This window comes from Eretmochelys imbricata, chromosome 21 (genome assembly GCF_965152235.1).
Source record: "Eretmochelys imbricata isolate rEreImb1 chromosome 21, rEreImb1.hap1, whole genome shotgun sequence".
Taxonomy (NCBI): domain Eukaryota; kingdom Metazoa; phylum Chordata; order Testudines; family Cheloniidae; genus Eretmochelys; species Eretmochelys imbricata.
In genome coordinates this window covers 8,518,021-8,536,511 of record NC_135592.1, presented here as the reverse complement: position 1 = coordinate 8,536,511, position 18,491 = coordinate 8,518,021, and the positions used below count along the sequence as shown (strand labels likewise).

General features: G+C 51.6%; 1 protein-coding gene across 1 annotated transcript; it reads left to right on the top strand.

The window, feature by feature from the left end:
- Positions 1-3,841: 3,841 nt before the first annotated feature.
- On the top strand, positions 3,842-8,783 carry PRELP (proline and arginine rich end leucine rich repeat protein). Its single transcript, XM_077839443.1, has 2 exons — positions 3,842-4,781; positions 8,608-8,783. Exons 1-2 carry the CDS (start codon positions 3,842-3,844, stop codon positions 8,781-8,783), a joined length of 1,116 nt encoding a protein of 371 aa, XP_077695569.1.
- The last annotated feature ends 9,708 nt before the right edge of the window (positions 8,784-18,491 follow it).

Here is an 18,491-nt window from a genome sequence, read left to right as displayed (position 1 = left end):
GCTGCCTCGTCTGGCTTACAGACAGCTGGGCTGTGAGGAGGCAGGTAAGCAGGAGTGGCACAATTGGTCTCCTTTCCATTCTCCCTCTGGTCTCCACTCCACGCAGCTGCACATCCTCCAGCCCTGCCCACTGACAGGGGCTCAGGAAGGCTGTTCTGCTTGGTTTGATGCACATGATCTTCCCTATGTCCTGCTACCTCCTTCCTTTGCCATTGGCAGCCTGGGAGAGAATTTGATCAGTTTGTCCCTGCTCCTCTTTCTATCCCGTCCTGGGATTCTCCCTCTGAAGTGGCTGATACTGGCTGCTCATTGCTACTGAGCTAGATGGACCCCTGGTCTGATCCAGTATGGCAATTCCTACGTTGTCTTTGTCTTCGTTGTCAATTATGTCTCTGTGCAAAACCATTATTCACAGGTTGATACTTGTCAGCTATAATCGCTGGGCCTCTTCAGCCCTTCTGTACATCACCTTAACGATACCACACTGGGCTAACGCTAGTTGTAAAAGATGGGACATGGTGGAGAAAGACTATGTGGTCCGATGGACCTAGTGCAACCGTGGGGATTAGGGACCTCCGGGGTCCTCTTCTTGGCTCTGCCAATGACCCGCTGTGTGACCTTTGGCCAGTCACTTGACCTTGCTATGTTTCAGTTGCTTCATCTGAAGATGCAGTCAGTCTCTTTGGTGACACTGTAGCTCACGAAAGCTTATGCTCAAATAAATTGGTTAGTCTCTAAGGTGCCACAAGTCCTCCTTTTCTTTTTGTGAATACAGACTAACACGGCTGCTACTCTGAAACTTATAATGTTCCGTCACGGTTCGTTGACAGAAGCGTAGCCTCATAAGTTAATGATCACATGACCATGCGTCTTTATGATTCATATAATCTATGGTGCAGGATTCGGTACTGTCACTTGGTGGCACTGCAGTTAAAATATCTTTAGAAACTGAAGTGAAATTATTGTTCAAAGCTGGCATGGATTTTTTGTGGTAGGAGGCCCAGGGAAGCCAAGAAAATATCACTCATCCTTGCTATCTGTCATTCACATCCTAGCCACTGGGTATACTTTTCCCTTCCTCTCTTCTTCTGTGCGCTACATTATCCTTTGCCAAATAGCTTACACTGTACTGCTTGCTGCTTCGAGACCTCTACCTAGCTTCCTCCTCTCTGGATATTTAATACATTCAATGATTGCAAACCCATTTCAACACGCCAGTTCTTAGTGAGCCCTGTGCACTAGAAGTTGGTTTATGATGGGCCTCGTGGCATAGAACATCCTTTGTCAGACCTAGATCTAATGATCAAAGCCACAGATGATCCCGCTAGAAGCGATTAGCCTCGTGCTTCAGGGAACAAGCAAAGCATTAAACCGCCCAGGTTTGGGGATAAATTTTCCCTTTGGGTGGGTTATTCCATAATTGTGCATTAGGAGGGTTACACACTTTCCAAAGATACAACTGACGATGGCCACTATTGGAGACAAGAAGCCAGACTAGAAGGAACATCCAGCATGGCAGTTCCTATCTTTGTATGTCCCTTTGCCTGTTAAGCATGTTAGCAGATCGACCCCCTGCCTTCACTTCTCTCCTTTGGTCGCAATTCAGCAAAGCACTTAGGCCCAGATTTTTAAAGGCATTTAGGCATTGTTGTGTCAGTGTTGCAACACCTAACTGACTGAAGAATCTAAATCTTATTTGCAAAAGGGATTTAGGCACTGAGGCCCATTGATGGGGTGTCCTGAGCACAGCTACCTCTGAATACCTTAAAAAATCTGAGCCAAGCACCCTTGCCTGTTTTAAATCCCAGTGACTCTGAGGGCAATGCTTTGCCTGAACGGCGCCCCAGTGGACTTTCTCTTCTCTGCTGGCTCTTTATAAGAGCCAAGAAGAGTGAAACAATGGTTAACACTGACCCAGCTCAATCAAAATACTCTCTGGAGCAAAGTGATTTGCTGGGGGAGAGTGGGGGGAAGAATAATCTGTAAAGAGACAGAGGTAAAAATCACTCCTGGAATATAAAATGGCTGGTGTGAAATGGCTTATCTGCGCTGCAGTCAGCCCAGGTGCGACTTTGAATTACCAGCTGAGACTCTGGCCCCACATATTTTGTGGGTCACCTTCAGACCTGCTCGTCCAGCCAACGCTACCATAACGCATCTCTGCTACAGTACTAGAGTGATTGGGGGGCGGGGGGGGCTCACAGAAGAGTTCAGCACTGAACCCAACAGTGCCTTTTCTTGATCTCTGGGTGCCCTGCCGTGTAAAATCATATTGGAGCCAAATGCAATCTTCTCCATCGTTCGGGTCCATCTCTGTGCATGCTGTCTGAGCGATGTGGGACTCCATCTCGTTCTCCTGGAGCTTCTGTTCCAAAACGAAACCGAATCTGTGACCCGGTGGCATGGATGAGAATAGTGCTCTGAAGCCACATTCCCTCCCCTCCCCCCAATGTTCATAAAAGTGAACACAGAGAATGAAGTGAGCTGTGCCTTCCCCCTTCCGTGTCTCCTGTCACATTACTGCTTCAAGGAGTAAACCCCAGGGAAATACATCCAAGCAAAAAGCTATTGTGTGAAATGGGCCCCAGTGAGCGGAACAGATTAACGGGCTACAGAGCCAACGGCACAAAGCGTGATTCTCGTTGCTCTACAGGTTCTGTGCACAAGCATGAAGGGCCTGATCCAGGGAGTAACAGCCTGCTTGTCCATAGATCTAGGGGGGCACCTTGCAGGGGGGGTTAGCTGAACTGCTCTGCTGCCCCAGCCTGAAAACCTGCTGCTATGCAAAGCAATGAAAAGCCACTTGGCGGGTTGCCTTTCAGAGGCATCGTCCTCGTGAGAGTTCGTGACAGTGTGCAGCGATTTAGGCAACGCGGGGTGATGGATGGTGACGTGTGAGCCGCAGGGGGCTTGCTGCTTGGGACCAGCTCAGGTAACCCCCCCAAATTCACACACTTGTCTTCACCGAACCTTTTGGGTCTGTAATATGGGGCTGGGTAATCCAGGAGCATCTCACTGGAACAGACTGGAGAGAGAGAGATTAGCTGTACTGCCCGGGGAAATCTGTTCAAGCCCATCTCATTTTATGTTTTATATATATAATATATTGTGTGTGTGCATCTCTGCATTAGTTCACCCTTTCTTTTCACCTCCTCCTCACCCCACTCCCTCCACCATACACACACAACCGTTGTGTGTTAATACACCCTCCAATAGATGTGTCTGAGCAGGAGGAAGGAGCCCTTATATAATGAAGTATGAAATCAGAGCTGCTCCATTAATTGGCTAACCAGCACGATAGCAGACCTTGCGTAAGGAGGAAGGGAGGATGGTCTTGTTGCTGAATCATTGGTCTGGGACTCAGGAGATCTAGGTTCAATTGCCAGGTCTCTCACAAACTTTTCATTTCCCTGCCATTGCAGGGTGGTGGGCACTGGTGAGCCTTGGTCCTACTGGTTCTCGGCCTGCAGCACAAAATGGTCTAGTCTCCTGGGGGCTCCTTGGCTCTCATTTTGGTTGTTAGGTTCGTGTGCAGCTGGTGCTGGTGGCCTGGGATATACAGGAGGTCAGATTAGACTATCTGGTGACCCCTTCTGGCCTTAAAGTCTGTGACCCTATGACTTCCTGTGTGACCTTGGGCAAGCCCCTTGATCAGCCATTCCGCCGTTCCCCATCTGGAAATGGGGGATAATTACTTGTCCCCGCCTGGTGAGGTATGGTAAGGGTAAACTAATTAGTGTTCGTGAGGGGCTGATACAGTTGTGATGGGGGATACATAGTATCTAGACAAGCCTCTTTTTAACAAACCCCGTTGTGCCCCCTGCAGGTGAATCGCTGGACCATGAAGGCAGCATTCAGATTGCTTCTCCTCCTCATCCTTGTGTTGATCTCTGAAGTGAACGGGCAGAGGCGGAAGCCCGGGCGGAAGCCTGGGCTGAAGCCCGCTCGACCGACTCCCGAGCCAGTCGAGCCAACAGAGCTGCCTCCGCCCCTGCCACCGGGCCCCCCCTCCGTCTTCCCGGATTGCCCCAGAGAATGCTTTTGTCCTCCAGACTTCCCCTCAGCCCTCTACTGTGACAGCCGCAACCTGAGGAAGGTGCCCCTCATCCCTCCCAGGATCCACTACCTCTATCTGCAGAACAACTTCATTGACAGCCTCCCGGAGGAGTCCTTCAAGAATGCCACGGGGCTGAGGTGGGTCAACCTGGACAACAACCGCATCAAGAAGTTGGACCGGCGGGTGATGGAGCAGATGGAGAGCCTCGTCTTTCTGTACATGGAGAAGAACCAGCTCAAAGAGGTGCCGTCCTTCCTGCCAGCTAACCTGGAGCAGCTGCGTCTGAGCAGGAATCAGATCTCCAAGATCCCCTCTGGGGTTTTCAACAAGCTGGAGCACCTGGTCCTCCTGGACCTGCACCACAACAAGCTGAGTGACGGAGTCTTCAACAAAAACACATTCCGGGGGCTCAAGAACCTCATGCAGCTCAACCTAGCCCACAACATCCTGCGGAAGTTGCCTCCCGGGCTGCCCAGTGCTGTCCACCAGCTCTTCCTAGACAGGAACAACATTGAGGACATCCCCGATGATTACTTCAAAGAATTTCCCAATCTGGCCTTCCTCAGGCTCAACTACAATCAGATTTCTGACAAAGGGCTGCCCAAGAACTCCTTCAACCTCAGCAACCTGCTGGTGCTGCAACTGGCGCACAATAAGCTCACCAACATGCCCTTCATCAACCCCAAACTGGAGCACCTCTACCTAAACGACAATTCCATTGAAAGTGAGTTGGGGGGTAGCAGGTCGGCAGGCCTATGTGGCCGTGGCTGGGCCTAGAGGGAGCAGACGTCCCATGGGGATGCAATTCTTTGCAGCGGGAGATCATTTCTTTCCATGTGAAACCCACCCACAGGGTTCGACTCCCTTCAAAACAGGACTTGATGTTTAGAATGGGTTGGTGGCCCTTTCACATGGGTTCATGGGGCCAGGTGGTGGAAGGGCCTGTGCTTCAGAAAAGGATGGTCCAAAGCACTACTGAGGAGACGTGGGTTCAATTTCCTGCTCTGCCACAGATTTGCCCAGGATCATAGGAGAAAACTCACTTATCTTGACATCTGTAAAATGGGGATAATACTTCCCTACCTCACAGGGATAAACACATTAAAAACTGTGAGGTGCTCAGATACTACAGTGATGTGGCGGGCTCACATATGTACCTAAGATAGATGGAAACAATACAACTTAACTTTCTGTGTGTTGAGGCTAGCAGGGCTAGGAGATGCAGAGGGGGATGAAGGGAGAACAGGGCTATGCTGGTGAGCAGCTCTGCAAATCCATCAGAGATGGCTTCACAGGGATTTAGGCGAAGCACAGCAATTTCATGGGACAGGTGCCAGGCCATGAAATGCGTAAACACAGCAAAAGTGGGAATAACAAAGGCCTGTTCCCAGCAGACCCAGATGTTTGTGCTATCGGAGCTCTCACCACCTGCTGCCCTGGTTGAAAACATCTGCAGGGGAGCAAGAATGCAGAGCTCCCTCCAGAAAGTCTCTGCATGCAAAGGAGAGACACACACAGAAACCAGTCCAACTCCTAATATTTCTGGCTGCAGAGTGGGCTGATGGAGTTTTGGTAGCAGAGCAGTATAGGGGATTATACACTTGTAAATCAGTAGTCCCAAAACCGTAGTTAAAATCTAAATACCCTTATGGCTGGCAGCTATTCCCATAGACTGTCATATCAGTGAAAGGACCAGGGGAACCCATTTACAATAGCAATGAAGGATGTAAGCCCAAAGTCCTTACTTAGACAAAACTCTCATTGAAGTTAAGGGGGAGATTTTCCTGAGTAAGGATTTCTAGATTGGGCCCTTATTTGCCAAAATGGTCCACCACTGTAGAGCAGCCCCCTGTGAGGTGGAACATAGCAACTGTAGTGGTCAAGGGAGGTGGCAGTAGATTACAGGCATCCAGTTTAGGAATACACTGGGGTTTGATCCAAATAATGACGAGAGGAGCAAAAAGTTCGAAGGTGGAGAATCCTAGTGGAACTAAGTTGTCATCACCGAAGGTCAGCAGTGCCAGGAGAAAAGGACAAGGAGACAGAAGGGCCCAATCCAGGCCTTGCTTAAGTAACTGGAACTAGCCCACGGGGGACTAAAGAACCAGCAGCAACCGACAGGAGGCCAAATAAGGGCCAATCTGGGCCAAGTTTTAACTAGCGGGGGAACTCGGGGTCAAGTTGCTGACTGATCTATGATGTAGTTGTTCAGCACAGCTATGGTATACTAGTTAAGGAGGTATATGCTGCAGGTTAGAGCGAGACCCATGTTCCATTCCCCTGTGCTGCCAATGGCCGGCATTTTATCCTGAGCCTTGTGACATTTGGTGACTTTTTTAAGTCTTCAGCTCCTGGAGTCATGTATTAAGTGAGAATCTCTGCTTTTATTTTCTTTAAAAGCAAGTTTCATGGTCGCAGAGAAAAGCCTGAAATGTGATTCCCCTAAAGCCTTGCAAACAGAAGGCGAACAGAAAAAAAACAGCAATTTTTTTGATGTCATGGTTTTTAAGCCAGTCTTCTGACTTTGGGGGGCCTGGATCATAATTTTTGAAAGCCTGGGGTTGGCGATACTGATTCTATTTATTTTCTCCCTTTCATAAAGTGCCACAGTATTTCTCACCTTTCCTTTGTTAAGCACAGATTATTCCGGGCGCTTCCTGACAGAACTCATTCACCTGTCTCCAAGGCCACCCTACCATAGCACCCTTCTCTCTGCCCCACATCACTGATAGAGCCACTGTAGAAGATGTTAGGAAGTGCAGATGCAATCTGAGAGCACCCCAGACACCTTGCAATCGCAGCAGAGCACGGCACACACAGCATAAGAAAAACAGACATGAAAATAAGCCCCAGAATAACTATTCACGGCTAATGCTCTCTTGAGCTGCAGGGTTTTCCTGTCTCTTGTGATGACTTCATAATGGCAGCAATGATTAGTAATACATTGGGCTATTTTTATAGCTACCTACAGGGACGGGAGGAATTATAGCTTGTTGTTTCCTGGAAAATAACCCAATCAGGAATATTCTTAGGCCGATGTGAGTGAGTCCCCAGCTGCGATAGCCAATTAGAAGACATGAGGGGTGGTGGTCACACCTTCTCGTTGGCCTGCTGGAGTTCTCATTTGTTGCAAGGACTTCTCATTGTTTGCTGGAGTTAATGACAGAGTGGAGTCTCCAATGCCTGGCTGATGTTTTGAAGGGTGGCTTTGGAGCTCCTCTGGGGCTGTGTGTGCTCAGATGATTTGGTGACGCCAACAAGCTGATATAAAGAAAAGGAGTACTTGTGGCACCTTAGAGACTAACCAGTTTATTTGAGCATGAGCTTTCGTGAGCTACAGCTGTAGCTCACGAAAGCTCATGCTCAAATAAACTGGTTAGTGGATGAAGTGAGCTGTAGCTCACGAAAGCTCATGCTCAAATAAACTGGTTAGTCTCTAAGGTGCCACAAGTACTCCTTTTCTTTTTGCGAATACAGACTAACACGGCTGTTACTCTGAAAGCTGATATAAGATTCCTCTGGTGGAATCGTAAAAGCTGTGGGGGCTGATGGGCAGAAGGACTGGAGTTTGCATCTGGAGAGCCAGGGGAGGTGAAATCCCTCATTCTCTTTAGTAAATCCAAGCCCGCTGGACTGATGAACCCTGCTATGCCTGTAGGGGGAGGAGGTGCTACAGGAGGGAAGCCGTGTCATGCAGGAGTTAACAGATTGGGTGAGCCTGTTGGTTGGTTTGACACATGGAGCTTGGCAAGGTGATCCACCACCTGAGACACGGAATTCAACAACAGGGATCCCTACGTTTTGGTAGACAAAAGGGGACTTGGGATGCCCACATTGCCAGAGTTAGGGTGACGTGCAGCTCAGTGCTTGCAGATCCCCACTGACAGAAGGACAGGCAACTCTGCTCTCTTGCTCTCCATCGATAGAGGTATCTTTTCAGACAGGCTGAGGTGCTGCCTCCGAGTCCAGGGGCACAATTCCCACCCACAGAATGAACCCCGGGTGCAGACGTGAGTCATTGCACCTCTGCCACCCGCTTTGCCCCCAGAGTCAGCTAGTTAGAACAACAAGGACTTAGAGTTGCACCCAAAATCCGTCGATGGGTGCAAAAATGCACCCACAAAAAAAAAGGAGAAAGTGTCCCCCTGTTTGCACCTAAACCTATACATATTTCCACTGTAGCATCAGCACCTAGGTACTGCAGTGATGTGCTCTGTCAATAAGGCAGATGCATAGCTAGCTCGTCCCAAGAGAACAGACATACCCAAAGAGATACAGGTGTAAAGTGAGGGGCAGTGGAGTTTTTCTCTTCCTTTGGTGCAGTGAGAACTCCCTCTTCTGTTTCAATCTACTTTAACCACAGGACGGGGTGGTATGCACCAGAGGCAACAAATCAGATCTCTTGCAAGCCCCGTAAGCACGAAGTGATCACTGAACCCCATGACGGGTGGGTGGATGAGTGGGATGCAGAGTAGATAAACTCTCAGCATCGCTCACCTGGCATCAGGTGGGCTCTTCCAACCCATGCCATGCTCTCTCTTCCCCTGCAGGAATCAACGGGACCCAGATTTGCCCCACCTCCCTGGTCACCTTCCAAGACCTCTCCTCAGATCTAGAAAACGTGCCCCGGCTTCGTTACCTGCGCCTGGACGGCAACCAACTGAAACCGCCCATTCCCTTGGACCTCATGATGTGCTTCCGGCTCCTACAGTCAGTCGTGTTTTAACTCTCCCAGCTGTGCCACTCTCCCGGGACTTTGGCTTTGCGCAGACAATTGACTCCAGTCTATGTCAGACACTTGGAAAATATTGTGTTCCCCCATTCAACCCACCCCACTCACCCCTCAATGCTCTGTCTCCTCTTCCTCCCCCACTCTCTTTCCTCCTTCCTCAGCTGCAAGGAGCACCGGCCACCGTTAGGTGCAGCCCAGTACTGCCCCTGTGGATGCCACATGTATCTTATAGGAGTGCACTTCCTGTCAGATACCTGTAGTGCCCCCACGATGGCACTATGCCACAATAAGCATCCAAGGCCTTCGTGTAAATGGGGCCCTTTCACTCCTACCCCTTAGGTGAAAGTCAGAGAAGAGGTGCCTGCTCAAATGCCACCCACTTATACCCAGCATGCAACTGCCTTTCCCTCCCAGGTACCTGTACATCTTCCAGCCATAGGAACCATCCCCAGGTGGACCTGGTCTTTGTAGGGCTATCAGCATCTCCTCCCAACTTCAGCAGTCAGTGATATGTGAGCTTTGTTTTGGGAACACCCAGTGATGGAGGGGCTGTCTGGCAGATGGGAGGGGCAGGGGGCCTGGGACTGGACAATGATCCGGGGCAATTATAGCTGCTTTATGAGACAAGGCGATTTCATCCCCAAAGCGGCAATATCCGGCAAAATAACGCAAGTTGTCTTGGGCACCGAGATCCAGTTCAGGCCCTTCTCTTCCAAGGGCACAAAATTCATTTGAGGTGGGTGTTGGGAATCCAGGTCAGGTTCTACTTCTTTCCAAGTCCTCTCCTTGGCCAAAACTGGAGCAGCTCACTCTTCACTTTGGACGATCCTAGGGAAACCCAATGGCTTTGCTCAGCCATTGTGTCTTTGGGCCACATTGGCACTGGACTCACCCACCAACTTCATGCCAATGAAAGCTGATGAAACCTCAGAGGTCCCCCACTGAGCAGAAGATTCTGGGTGCAGACACCGTATAAGCATGTGGCAGGCATGCAGAGCCCTTGGGTGGGGTGAACATATTCACATGGAAGAAGATTCATGCAAACAAGTAACTTCCTCAACCACATGGCAGCTTCTTGCTGCATGGTGTTGGACCCTATTGCTGTTCATGGCAGCCAGGGTCACCAGCAGTTCCCCACCGCCAAATCAGATAGCCACCATAAGGAGTCCCCTTAAGGTCCCACATTAAAACCCTGTGGATTATAGGAATCCTGGTGGAGTGCCCCTTTCATGCACGCCCACACCAGTCTGCCCTTGTGTCAGAGCAGTATGGGCATCACCCATCACTGAGAACTTTTAAATCAAGATTGGATGGTTTTCTAAAAGTTCTGCTCTAGGAATTACTTTGGGGAAGTTCTCTGGCCCGTGTTACCCAGGAGATCGGACTAGATGATCACAATGGTCCCTTCTGGCCTTGGAATCGACGAATCTATGAAAAACCACGAAGAGGGTGGTCTTTGCTCTGGTTGGGGACCTGCAGCCGGGTCCTTCCTAATACACGCGGCTATTTTGATTCCAAGAGATGGTTTCGAGATGCAGAGTAACGCCTCGAGCCCAGAGCTTAGGGTAGTTTGTGGGGCTCGGGTCCGCAATGGGGCTAGATAGAGAGACCTCTCAAGGCGAGGGGAGACGGATTAACTGTGGCTCTACACATTAGGGACAGCTTGAGCTGTCATGGCACTGCAACACTCCTGCACGATGGGGTCAAGTCCAGGAGCTGGTGCTGAAGGCTGGACATTGCTGGGGCCCTGGATTTTGCGTGGGTAGAGCGGAGAGATCCTCATTCTGGGGAACGGGGACAACAGGGGAGATCTGTCTTGAAAGCACCACCTTCTTGCAAGCAGACAAATGCAGCCTCTGTTCCATTTATGGGGCACCACAGTGACACCCGGTGGCCAGAGAGGGTGACGTTGGCAGGCGGTCCTAGATTTCCCAAAGATCGACATTGTTCCTGTTTAAAGGTAGCTGGTTACGTTAATCCCATTCATTCCCTTTGCGTGGATCTGACCTGAGCCATTTGTCGTATTTAAAGGTGGCAGGTTAGAGCAATGCCCGTTGCATGGTGGGGATCCCTGCTTCACATTCAGGGGCGTCAATCCAGATTTAGTCCGGCGGAAGTGAGAATTGTCGTAAGCCGCAGTCCTCCTCCAGCTATGCATTTTGGAGCGGATTTAAGTACAAGTGATGTCATTACACCCTGAGATGGGCCTGGATCTCTTGGGGGATCAGAACGATGGTGAGAAAGCTGCAGCTTCCCCGGGCACGCCCCATCAGAATGAAACACCCTCTGCCTGTCCCCCTTGCCCCCCCCCCCCCCAGAAAACCACCTGTGGGAGGAGCAAGAGGAGAGAAGAGAGATGTGAAGAACAGAAGAAGCTTCCCAGCCCACTGGCGCGGGTTGCTTTAGCTTCCTCTTGTCACCATCTCCTGCTTCCCTTCGTGCCCCTCCTCCGGAGTCCTCCAGCATCCCATTGAAGGTCTCAATTGCCTTTCTTCAGACCCTTCACTCGCCTTCCCCAGTCACTTATTCCCTCCTGCTCTGTCTGGGTGAGAGCTCTGCTCAAAGTCCCTGCTTGCCCCCCAGATTCCTCCGAGGTTTGGAAGCAGCGTGAAAAAGTCTCTCTCAGCTTTGCCGATCCCGTTCGCCAACTTCAAGCCTTAAGTCCCAGGGCCAGGTCCTTCAGCTGGTGTAAATTGGCTCAGACTTCAATGGAGCTGCACCTCTGGACACCAGCTGAGAATAGTGCCCTCTTTATCCCTGGAGACTCCAGCTAGCTCTCTTCCCCTCTGTGTAACAGATGCTTTGAGCCTTGAGTATTGCTTTGGCAGCTCACACTGCATCCTCTCCAGTGGCGTGTGGAGCAGCGCCCCGTGCTGCGTGCTGAAGCTCAGAAGGTGTCAAACGTGCATCGGGCACAGTAGCACTATTGCCACAACCTAGTGCCAACTATTGCCATGCATGCGGCCCAATGGGCAGAATGAGGCATTACTGTGTCCTGCGTGGCTTTGTTGTTCTGCTCTGCACAGGGCTTAGATTTTCAATGATTCCTCCCCCCGGGACCCCATCAGCGTGCTGCTGGGTGCCACACACTCAGCTCAGATCTCGTGGCCTGGTTCCTCTCGTCTGCAGACTAATCACTTTACACATCTCAGCAATGAAGTGTGTTCGCCATCTCGGTGGCCTGCTCACCTCAGTGACTCGAATCCCTCTGGATCCCCGTGATTTGCTCTGCCTCCGGTATTAGCACGTTCTGAGGTCACCTTTCCAAGCAGGCACAGCAAAACAGGCCCAGTTCTGCTCTCCCTTACCCCTGTGCAGCTCGCTTTGAACTCAGCAGGATTCTGTGCAGGGTAATTGAGAGCAAAATTGGGCTTAGTGTCGGGAAGAGACGTCCCTAAGGCTTGACGCCCCCCCACCCCACCCGGCGTGTGAATCCATTTTGGCTCCTTGTCTTAGCAGATCTTTGGTGGGTGTGAATTGGCGAAGCTCCATGAACTGCAGAGTGGCGAGGGTAGCGGAGGTTCCAGCTCATTGGTCTTTCCCCCTTCACATTGGGACTGCTTTTGACTTACAGCTGCATTGCCTCCATCTTAGCAGCTGGAAGGAGCTGGGGTGTCATGAGCCACCAGTGTGTGTGTGTGTCTCTGTATTGCATATAGAAACAAAACACCTTAATATAATTTCCAAGAAGCCTGCCCCCACCCCCGGCCACATACACCCCTTTCCTGTACCTCCAACCAGGTCTCAAACCCTCCCACCATCTCTTCTCTTCCTATCCTGCCCTGATCTCTCTGTCTGGTTTCTCTTTGGCTCGCTCTGTGAGCCAGTATGGCACCGTGGAGCTGCACAGATTGAACTCAGTAGCCGACGGTATACGTGCAACCCCCTCTTCCAGCCAAACCCCGCCACTTCGGCCCTCAAAGCCAATGGACTCCCATTTACATCAATGGGCTTTGACCACATCCTTAGTGACCAGACAGCCCCATTGTCCCCTGGACACGTCCTCCCAGGAGTTCCTGTTGGAGGTACACGCTCGGAGTCAATTATTTTAACAGCAATGCAGGCGTGAAACTCGCTCTCCTACTTATGTCCGTGGGGCCAGCTTCAGATCTCAGTGACGCAGGGGTAACTCCAGAGTCACTCCATTGATCTTGGTTGAGTTGCTTTGGATTGTGACATGTAGAATGTGATCTCCTGGTCTCTCTCCTAGCCGACCTTGCGTTATGTTTCATTCTCGGTCGCTTTACAGAACCAAACACCGCTGCCTGTTTGTACCTTTTTCATTTTCATTTTGAAAAAAATACTCAAAGCTTATTTTTTATTCCACCCCCAGTTCTTATATGTACGGCTCTCCCTCCTTCGCCACTGCATACATAGGGGTCTGGGTTTCGGTTCTTTCTGATTTTCCATGTTTATGTTCTGGACCAATTGAGGCTCGTTTTTTAAAGGGAAAAAAATCCGTTTTAAATCGGTGTTTATAAACAAATAAACCCAGCAGCAGTTGTCTCCCTTGAATTCAACAAAACATGAACCCTCTGTGAGAGGAGGAGGTTTTTAAAGGCACAAATGGGAGTTAGATGTCCAGCTTCCATTGCAAAGCGATATGAGTGATCCATGAAAATCAATGGGAGTTAGATGCCTTAACTCCCCTTTGTGCTTTTCAAAATCTACCTGCCAAGCCACAGCGATGAGCTACCAGTAAGCAGTAGAGAGACTATTAAGATCTACCCATTCCCTCCACAAAGACTGTGAAAATTGCAAATTCCAGGCAGGTATTTTTGATAAAACCTTCTTCTTCAAATGTTCCTCAGTGGGATTTATTGGGTTTGACTGGTTTCAACCTTAAACCTGGAAACCCTATGTATATATTTATATATCTATATGTGTAATATATACTGGTACACTGTACATGTATAGCTATATACATACAGTAGCTCTCAACTGATTTTAGCTCAATGGTATTTTCACTTCTCCTAGCCCGTGGCAGTGAAAATAAAACGATTCAAAAAGAAACCTGGAAGTGCGGTCAGAAAATGCGGCCTAGGGACCTGTTAGCAACTGATGTACTGATTATTTATTCACTCCAAGGGTTCTCTGGGATGGTGCCCATCGCATTGGTGTCTGGGCACCACTATGAAGTTCAGGGTCAGATCCTGTGCCCTGCCTTCCTCTGCTCCCTTTGGGCCATGCTGCCAGAGGGAAGAAAGAGAAATCTAACCTTAGCCCCCCTAGCTGGGGATATCCCCACGGTAAGGAAGGTTCCAGCAGGCGTAGGAGCTGGCATAGCCTAAGCAACCATCTCTGCAGGGCAGAGGTGTGGCCAGATCATGATTTGCTCAAGCGATCCCTAGCTGGTGGATGGGTCCTCAGGGCACCACCAGCTGATGCAAATTACAGCAGCCCTCCAGGCTGTTCTCAGCTGGGCCACGGTTGGACAGAGAATCAGTGACTTGTAACCAGCTCCCGGGTGGCCCCTCCTTTCTGCTGTGCCCCGCGGGGAATCTAGGCCTCCATCTTTAGAAATACACTGGTCGTCTGGCCCATTTGCACATGCAATTACCACAGACAATCCCAGGGAAGTGCGGGGACCTTTAGCACGGAAGCAAAGACTTCTACCGCTTGAACTATAGGACTAACTCTGCCAGCTGGTAGGAGCTTGTGACCCTCTCTGTGGGCCACGTGCTGACGGTGGAGGAGACATGCACTTTCCAAGCATGCAACACTTGCCAGTTCGGAGCTGCCCTCAGTTCATGATCACACCCCTCTGGGGAGGGAGCATTTGTGCAGGGAATACGCAGCCTGGGGTGAGTCTCTGTGTCTAGCTGTACGTGGAATGGGTGTGGGGAGGAGAGATTTTGTCTGTCTGGGTGTCTAGGTGTATGTGTCAGCTCACAAATGATATGGATATGTGTGGGGTAAGTGGTTGTGACTGGCTGTGTGTGCATATGTGTGGGGGGCATGTGCACGGGAACAGAATGGGTGTGGGCTGCAGCGTACCTTTCTGCCCATTGCTATAGACTCAGCTCATCAGAGATTGTCAGGGAGGCATGAATCATAAAGGGGTGGGCGGGGGTCTGTGGGTGAGTGTGTGTGTGTGTGTATGAATGCATGTGCCTAGACGTGGCGCTCCATTCACGTGTGTGTTGGCAGGGAGACGTGTCCATGTGTGCAGAGTGGGTGCAGGGAGCAAGCTAGCCTCATGCTGATCGCCGCAGGATAAAATCGGAGTGTTTTATATTGTGACCAATGTGTGAATCGTAAACTCTCTGGTATGCGTATGTGAGCGAGAGAGGGAGAATTACCTTGCCACCCCTCTAGACAGGACAGCCCTGTCTCCTGCAGGATATCAACACAGCAACAACAACAACAACAAAAAGGAAGGGGATCATTTCTTTCCCTCCCCCACCCCCGCAAACAGCTCAAAAGTCAGAAAGTGGGGCTCAAAAGTCAGAAAGTGGGGTGGTAGCTTGTGAGCTCTCCAGCCATGTGAGCAGGCATCAAGGGGAATGTGGGAAATCTCCTAATTAGCCCTAGTGGATTGCTGATGATCCAGGGGACCTGGGCATGCCGCATGGGAATGGGAACATCAAAGGCATTCCCCCGGCTGACAGGGCATTTGATATATGGGAAGGAGAGGGGAGGGGAGGGTGTCATCACAGTGGGGAGTCATCGATCCTGCAGAGAGGAGAAGAGAGAGAGGCTAAAATATGAAGCCCGGTGCAAAGTGCATAACAAGACTAATTACAAACTGCGGCCCCCATCCTATCAGTGGATGCACAAGCATGGAGCCCCAGTGCCCTGCAAAGCCCCATTCATTCTGCAGCACTGGCTGGGGTCTTATCTCCATTATATCCCACCAGTGTAATGCAGCCATCTCTTGGGTGGTGGGTGGCAGTCAAGCAGCAGCAGCCAAGGAGAGGGGGGAAGAGAAGAAATGGCCTGGGCAAACCTCGACTCCTTTGGAAAAGCAACGGGGCATAGCAGAGCTGTCGTGGGTTTGAATTCAGCTAGAATTCCTCCGGAGAGCTCTTGCTGCATCCTGGGCCTTCTCCAGTTCCCTGCTCCCGTGGCCTGGGCTGTGGCTTTCAGCCCACGTCTAGCCCTTTCTCTGGCAGTGGTTTAAAATCTTCCAACCTACAGGGAATGAATTGTGCCTGGTATTTTCTGGGCTGGAGGGGGACAGGGAAAGCAGGGGGAGTCTAGCTGTCTGCCTTTAATGCCTCCCCTTAGTATCTCCCTCCACTTAGCCTCACTGGCTACAGCAGTGATCTCCGAACTGCAAGCCTCTCTCTCTGGCAGCCCCCGTGATCAGCGCTTCACTCCTGACTTCCCCGTGAACCGAGTCTGTTTCATCCAGCGAGCCGGCGGCACAGCACCCAGGTGACCCCTGAGAAGCAGCCAAATGCCGCTGGGCCCTTCAAAGGAGCAGACACGCTGAGTCAGCTGGAACGCGCCTCTCCGGGCTGCCACGCCACCTCCAGCACTAGCGAGCCTTCTAATGAGGGCTTAAAACGGATTACTGCAGGCCCTCGGCGCTTTTCTGTGCCTAGCGGGGAGGGGGCTGCAGGGCATGGCTGCCCTTCAAGCTAGAACACGGCTTGGGTTTTTCCAGGGTTCTTAGCACCTCCCCAGCACTCCACCTTTCCATAATCATCTCGTCAGCAGGGGCCGACGTACCCCTCCCAACTGCCCCGCATGGGCCTGTGCGGGTGGTCAACGAAACGCAGGACCCAGGGTACCTCGGTGCAGTCCCCACTATGGTTCTGAGCCTGCAACGCTGCGTGTACGGCTGTGTGAGACGGCACCTGTCTTGCCATGTAGGGCATTAGAATCTCTGGAGGTGGGAGCATGTGTGGGAGGAGGCTGTGTGCGTGAAAGAGAGCAGAAGCGGTGTGCGTGTGTGTCTGTATGATGGGATTGTGTGTTTGTAAGTGAGGCTCTCTGCAGAGGGGTGCGTATGTGCGATGAGTGGGGGGGGAGGGGGGGGGGACACATGAGGTTTTTAGAGGCATGAGCACCGGGCACTGTGCCTTGCAGATGTGAAGTGCGCATGGGTGTTCCGGGGGTTGCACGCTTAATGGCCTCTCTCTGGCTCAGGTTCTGGTTCCAGGCTCCAGGCTAGGTGGCCCAGTCAGTGCCAGGACGTGTGTAATCTGGATACATGTCCTCCAAAAGGCAGTGATGTTCAGTCCCTCCGACAGACACTGATCCTCGGAGGCTGACGTGAAGCGAAAGCATCAAGCTAGGAAGTAACCCCTAGAGCGCATCTGTTCGAGTCACAAGGCACGAAACTGGCTCTCCGGCCATCCGCCATGGAGAGGGCTGGACCAGGGAGCAGTGTCGCTGTAGGTCAGGGCTGAGGGGCATTGGCAGAGCTGTGTGTAGGGATCCAGGAATGGGAGAGCAGGGAGGCCTGCAGGTCGGGCTTAAGGTGCATTGGTGGAGCTGTGGGCAGAAGCCATTCTAGGCATATCAAAGCTAGGCAGCTGCTAGGGTGTTTGCGGATTTCTGGGGATGGCAGATTTGGGGATTTCCCCCCCCCCCCCCATTCCTGCGATGGATGGCAGGGGATAAGGCTGGCAGAGTGGCCCGGGGGAAGGAGCGGCTGCGAGCTGAGCCTCCGAGGAGCCGGATTCTGGGAAGCATTCCCACCGGCAGGCTGGGGGTGCGGCTTGCGGGCTGGGGGTGCGGAGTATGAGAGGCCAGATAGGGGAGGGTGCCTAGGTTCCACTGTGGTTGAGCTAAGTGGCTCCTGGGGAAGGATTGCAGGGGGCATAGGGGTCCCCAGCCTTGGAGGGGGGGAGAGGAAGCCAGGGCAGGGATGGATGGGGAGCAGGGGATGGGGTGGAGGAGGCCGAAGAGGGGGTGGGGTGGGGGCAGATGGAGAAAGGGTCCCACCCTGAGAGCAGGAGCAGAGGCAGCCGTGGACTGGTGTTTGGCCTAGGGCGGTCGACTGGCTTGGGCAGCCGGTGGCTGTAGAATGCACAGGACTGGACTAGCAGGGAGGGCTGCAGGGCAGGATTAAGGTGCATTGGCAGAGCTGTAGTACCGGCAGGGCTGGAGACGCCGGGAAGGCTGTAGCCGAGGCCCATTTGCTGGGGCGGGGGGAAGCTTCGCTGTGCTATGCCTGGTTGTAGACAGTGCTTCTCCGCCCCTTGTTGTCATTAAACTAATGCAAGGATGAGAGAGGAGAATAAACTGCCGCTACCCACCTCCAGCCGTGGGCGCAGCCTGGGACAGACACACACATGGCAAATATTTACCTTTAAAAATCAGCTGCTCTTTGAAATTCTCAGCTCCCTCTCCCCTCAGGGCCCTGTTAAGGGAGGTTAGGATGCAGGTCTCCCATGCTCCCCAGCACAGTAGCAGTACAGAACCCCCCGCCCCCTGGAATAATAACGCTTAGTTTTATCTAGCGTTTGTCACCCCTAGATCTCAAAGCGCTTTACGAAGGTCAGTATCGCGCTAGAAGGGCAGAGATTTATCCGAACGCTGCAAGTAACAACTCCAGAACCATGGGCAGGACATAAGTTCCTACTAAAGCCCCCCGATAACAACATACAACACAACAGCTTCACGTACAACACAACATAACAACGTACAAGAGAACAGCTTAACACTAAGGTAAAGATCTGTTGGTGGAGGTGCTGCCTACACCGATCAGTACATTATGCCCATTTTACAGATGGGGAAACTGAGGCA

Excerpts from the sequence above, each read along its gene's own strand:
- PRELP (XM_077839443.1), top strand. The coding sequence starts at position 3,842 with ATGAAGGCAGCATTCAGATTGCTTCTCCTCCTCATCCTTGTGTTGATC. Across the intron at positions 4,782-8,607 it reads AAACGACAATTCCATTGAAA|GAATCAACGGGACCCAGATT; the intron begins GTGAGTTGGGGG and ends CTTCCCCTGCAG.